Source organism: Suricata suricatta, chromosome 12 (genome assembly GCF_006229205.1).
Source record: "Suricata suricatta isolate VVHF042 chromosome 12, meerkat_22Aug2017_6uvM2_HiC, whole genome shotgun sequence".
Lineage (NCBI taxonomy): Eukaryota > Metazoa > Chordata > Mammalia > Carnivora > Herpestidae > Suricata > Suricata suricatta.
Window position 1 is genome coordinate 91,836,462 of NC_043711.1, and position 5,087 is coordinate 91,841,548.

General features: G+C 53.7%; 2 protein-coding genes across 3 annotated transcripts in view; both read left to right on the forward strand.

Annotated features, from left to right (window-relative positions):
- SYS1 (SYS1 golgi trafficking protein) overlaps positions 1 to 1,643 on the forward strand; it is a 37,813-nt gene extending 36,170 nt beyond the window's left edge. The window contains exon 3 of the mRNA XM_029916730.1: positions 1,560 to 1,643. Within this exon, the coding sequence (XP_029772590.1) occupies positions 1,560 to 1,566 (7 nt within the window). The 3' untranslated portion in view covers positions 1,567 to 1,643. The remainder of the gene's footprint in view (positions 1 to 1,559) is intronic.
- The window catches only part of DBNDD2 (dysbindin domain containing 2), a 39,877-nt gene extending 35,615 nt beyond the window's left edge, over positions 1 to 4,262 (forward strand). The window contains exons 1-4 of one of the 2 annotated variants that reach the window (XM_029916732.1): positions 1,288 to 1,379; positions 1,560 to 1,706; positions 1,901 to 2,038; positions 3,621 to 4,262. In XM_029916732.1, coding sequence (XP_029772592.1) covers positions 1,568 to 1,706; positions 1,901 to 2,038; positions 3,621 to 3,826 — 483 coding nt within the window. In that variant the 5' untranslated portion in view covers positions 1,288 to 1,379; positions 1,560 to 1,567 and the 3' untranslated portion in view covers positions 3,827 to 4,262. Of the gene's footprint in view, positions 1 to 1,287; positions 1,380 to 1,559; positions 1,707 to 1,900; positions 2,039 to 3,620 lie in introns of those variants that run through there. The other variant, XM_029916731.1, reaches the window with a different exon arrangement.
- Positions 4,263 to 5,087: the final 825 nt, after the last annotated feature.

A 5,087-nucleotide genomic window follows, 5' to 3' on the forward strand; every position in this document is an offset into this window, starting at 1 on the left:
GCCCCGGCCCTTTTTAGGGAATTCTCTCGCTCCTGCGGACTCCAGGGCGGGTGGAGCGGAGACCGGGAGGGCGCTCTTCGTTTCACGGGCACTCCGGGCTCCCCAGACCTGTCTCCCTTCTCCCAGCACCTTTCGTCTCGTAAACAACTCCTTTTCTCTCCCTGGCCCTGGCTCCGATGCCTCCTGGGGGCAGCCCCTCGGGTCTCGGGAGAAGGAAGAGGTTGGGGGGGGAGGGGGTAGGGGGCGCCCCGCGCCACCAGTCCGTGGGTGCCCCCACCCTCGTTCTCTCCCTCACCGTCCCCCCCCCCCCACCCGGCCGCTGGAGCAGACGGCCCCAGGGGCCCCGGGTATTTTTAGCGCTGTGACCTGGGCGGCAGCTCGGAAAGCCTTTCCCAGGAATCGGCGTCAGCGCCTCCCTCCCCCGCTGCCAGCCGGCGGCCACCGGGTCCCCGCACACTGCCTTTGGCCCTGATTGGCCCACTTGGGTTTGGACCCCTCGCGGCCCACAGCAGGGCCTGTGGAGCTGGCCAGGGTCTCGGACACTGATTCCAGATGAGGGAGGCAGGCTGCAGAGGATGACGAGCTGGTCCTCGCTCGAGCTCTTGCCTCCGGTGATGGGCTCAGAGAGATGAGCGAATGGGAGTGAATGTGTTGAGCCTGACTGGCCCAGAGTTCTGGTCTTCTGGAAAGCTCTCAGCACTGGGGGCCGGGGGTCCTGAATTGGACCCAGGCCCCACCCTTCCAATTGCTGCTCTGACCCATAGGGATGTAAGACAGATGTATCAGTGGAGAGATGCTCAAATAAATGAGCTGGGGAAAGCGGAGAAGAGATGACCGGCCTCTGAATAGGATAGTATGTGGGCTTTGCATTTTACAGGGCACCTGCACCCCCAGCCTCTTCTATTTGGGGCAGGTAGGACTATTAGGCCATTTTCATATGGGGAGACCAAGGCTGGAAGGATGATTTCCTTAAGGTCAGAGCCAAGTCTGGAAGTTGGGTCTGGGACTTCAGAGTAGGGTTTAGAGGGGATGGTGGTGATGGGGTGCATGGGGAGGGGAGAGGAGGTGCTTTAGCCTTTGTCTGGGCTTTGAAGCTGGGCATGAACCAGAGTTGCAGCACTAGAGGAAGATGATCTTCCACTCTGAGATCCCCAGCCCACCCCCTTCCCTGGCCTTCTGAGGGGAGGCTGGGTCCATTACAAGTGCCTCCCCCGCTGGGGCTGGACCAGCCCCTCTCACGAGGGCATGATACTGAGACTTAGCCATTGGCCCCATTCCCTGAACACAGACAGAGGAGCTTCTCTTGCCGTGCCTGGAACCGGCATCCCCTTTGTGGAGCCAGGGTCAGCGCTGTCGCGCTAGGGGACACCAAGTTTGTGGTAACAGACTTTGTTTCGAGGAAGGGAAGGAGGTAGCCAAGCCCAGAGGTGTCCAGGCTGCATCCGGAGGCCCCACGGCTGGGATGCCAGCGGCAGCGGAGCTCCCCAAATGTCCCAGGCCCAGGCCCCCACTGTATTCCCTCTCAGCTTCATAGCCGTACTTGCTTTTCCACCTTCCAGGAGCTGACATGGACCCAAATCCTCGGGCAGCCCTGGAGCGCCAGCAGCTCCGCCTTCGGGAGCGGCAGAAATTCTTTGAGGACATTTTACAGCCGGAGACAGAGTTTGTCTTCCCCCTGTCCCACCTGCATCTTGAGTCACAGAGACGTAAGCTCTGAGTCCTGGGGAGAGGGACTGGGGTGGGGTAGGGGAGGCATGTCTTGTAGGTCCTGAATCATGGGAGCCTCGTCCCATTTTGTTGGCCCTCGAAACTCCTGTCTCTAGACCTGACACATGATCTCTGATCGTCCATATGGGCTCTGGCCTGCATTCTCTTGACCTGCCCCCTTCTTGATCTGCAGCCCCCATAGGTAGTATTTCATCCATGGAAGTGAATGTGGATGCCCTGGAGCAAGTAGAACTTATTGACCTTGGGGACCAAGATGGAGCAGATGTGTTCTTGCCTTGCGAAGACCCTCCACCAACCCTGCAGACATCTGGTATGCCCCTTGACTTTGGGGACTTGGGTACCAGTTAGCCAGAACCGGGTGTCAGGTCCTGAAATGAGGATGCAAGTGGGACTGGGGAAATGTACACTGAGGGGCTGGGAGTGGGCGTTTCTACCAACGAGACAGCTGTCTGTCCTGATTTTAGGGAAGTTGACCCTAAGGCGAACTGGGTGACAGATCCTCAATCTAAAATTCTGGGGCAGGGGCGCCTGGGTGGCTGAGTTGGCACCCGACTCTTGATTACAGCCCAGGGCACGATCTCACAGTTTGTGGGATCAAGTGCTGCACTGAGGTCGGCACTGTGAGTGAGGAGCCTGCATGGATTCTCTCTGTTCTCCGCCTGCATGCATGCTCTCTTTCTCTCAAAATAAATAAACATTTAAATGCATTGGGTGCTGGGGCGCCTGGGTGGCTCAGTCAGTTAAGCCTCCATCTTCGGCTCAGGTCATGATCTCACGTTTGTGGGTTCGAGCCCCGTGTCGGGCTCTGTGCTGACAGCTCAGAGCCTTGAGCCTGCTTCTGATCCTGTATTTCCCTCTCTCTCTTCCCCTCCCCGCTCATGCTCTGTCTCTATCTCAAAAAGAAATAAAACATTTTTAAAAAATTAAAAAAAATGCATTGGGTGCTGCACACTATTAAAAAAATAAGTAAAATTCTGGGAATACTCCAACCCCTACCCCCTTAGCCTTTGTTAATTTTACATTTGTGAAATTCATGTAATTAATTCATGTAATTAAAATAATATAAAATGTAATTTTTATATTACACAACCTAAGCTGTTTTAGTCATCTTCGTATGAGTATTTATTGAGCACTTCTTTTTCTTTCTTTTTTTTTTTTTAGTTGCTAATACTGTGCCAAATTAGCTCAACTCTTACAATATCCTATTAGGGCAGGTTGTATTATCCCGGTTTTATAAAGGAGGAAATTAGACTCAGAAGTTGTCACACAGCCAGAAAATGCAAAAGCTGGGCTCAAACCATGGCTGTCTCATTCCAAAGCCCATGTGTTTAGCTTATAAGCTAAATGTGGGCTTCTTCATGCCTGATGCAGGGCCCAAAGCGGGGCTTGAACACATGACCCTGAGATCGAGACCTGAGCTGCGATCAAGATTCAGACACTTAATGGACGAAGCCACCCAGGTGCCCCCAGATAGTCTCTTATTTAAATCTGTTGCTATTTACTGATGGCCTACTATGTGCCAGACATTTTATATTAATTTTTCGATTCCATCCTCAAAACCCTTCTGGAATATAGGTGCATATCCCATTTTTAAAGAGAAGAGTCAGAGTCCTGGAGGGGGAAAATGACTTGCCCAAAGCTACCCAGTATCAAGTAAAGGGCATGGGTGGAGCTTGCACACTTGAATTGCTGGAGCAGACTGCAAGGCCCACACGGGCCATAGTGACATGAAGCGACCTGGGAGTCAGGACACCTGGCTCTCCGCTGGACTGGCTCAGTTGACTGGTGAGGCCTCTGCCCCTCTCTGGGCTTTAGCCTCTCCTGGCCAGAGCACCTCTCAAGGGTCCCCCGAAGCCTGTTTGTGGCACTGACCAACTCTTCTTTCCGGGCAGGGATGGACGACCTTACAGAGGAGCTGAGCCCGCCAATGGCCACGCCAGACAGGACCGCGTCCCGTACCTCCTCCTCGTCTTCTGACGACTCCACCAACCTGCACAGCCCAAATCCCAGTGACGGCGGAGCGGACACACCCTTGGCACAGTCTGATGAGGAAGAGGATGGGGCCGATGGAGGGGCAGAGCCCGGAGCTTGCAGCTAGCAGTGAGCGTCCATCTACAGACTGACCGAGCTGGCTCTTCCCCACAGGAGCCGCTAGGCCCAGCCAGAGCCCTGTGGAGAAGACCGGACTCTGGGGAGGCAAGGACGGTGGGATGGTGCGCCTCTCTGGGAATTAACCCTCCTGCTTTACTGCTAACCCTTCCCGCCATGACCCTCCCACCAGTGTTTGGCTTACTCCCGAGGCAGGGTTTACAGGCGCGGAGATGGAAGAGGAGGTAGGACGAGATGCCTCTGCTTTTCCTAGCGCCCCTCCCTCCCCAGACTATCCCACAGTCTTCCCATAGAGTCTCCTACACCAGCGTCTCTAAGTGGACGCAAACTCCTAGCACTCCCAGTGGGTGGTACCCCTGCTCCCACACCTCCTGTTTGGGAACAGGTCACGGGATAAATAATAAACCAATAATATACCAACCATCCCCCTTCATTTGTCACGCTGCAGAAATAGCAAGCCCGCTGTATTTTTTCAGTTCTCTAACCAACACCGTATCCCCATCTCTCATGTACTCCGTCTCTTCAGGAAGTATTTACTGAATACCTATGCCGGGCATCTGGAATACAGCTTTGAACAAGACAGGCTGTATCCCTGCCTTCATGGAGTTTAGTCTCTGGAGGAGATAAATGAAGTAAATACCACAGTTCACACTGTACTAAGTAGCATGATGAGGAATGACTCTGGTATCAGAAAATAGTTCATATGGCCATTAAAGAGCTGATTTTTTAAGCTGAGATCCAGAGGCTGAGTGGGAGTTTGCCAAGTGGGGGCTGTAATCCAGGCAGAAGAGCAGCTGGAGAAACTGTACATGGGGAGACATAGCTCCAAGGAACTGAAGCGTTCAGCTTGGCAGAACTGTGGAATTTGAGGAGGAGAGGAAGGGAGAGGTAAGATGGACAAAGCTCAGTCATGAAATACTTTGAAGCCTGTATCAAGTTTCAATTTGGCTGCTAGTAAAAGATAAGAGACTTAAGATACAATTTTTTCTCCTTCTATAAAAGAAGTCCAGACCACAGGGCTAGATGGCTGTTCCAAAGCTCTTGGGTGCCTGAGTCCTTTTGGTCTCTTTCCTCAGCCATCCCAGTACCCATATGGGTGGGATTCTCATTGATAGCTCCCGCCTGAAATGGCTGCTGCAGCGCCAGCCATCACATCCCTGAAGCTGGCAGAACAGCAGAGGAAGCTGGGGGCGGGCAAAGCACAGCCTGTGGTCGGTTTCCACTTCAGGAAGCGTTCTTGGGAGTTCTGT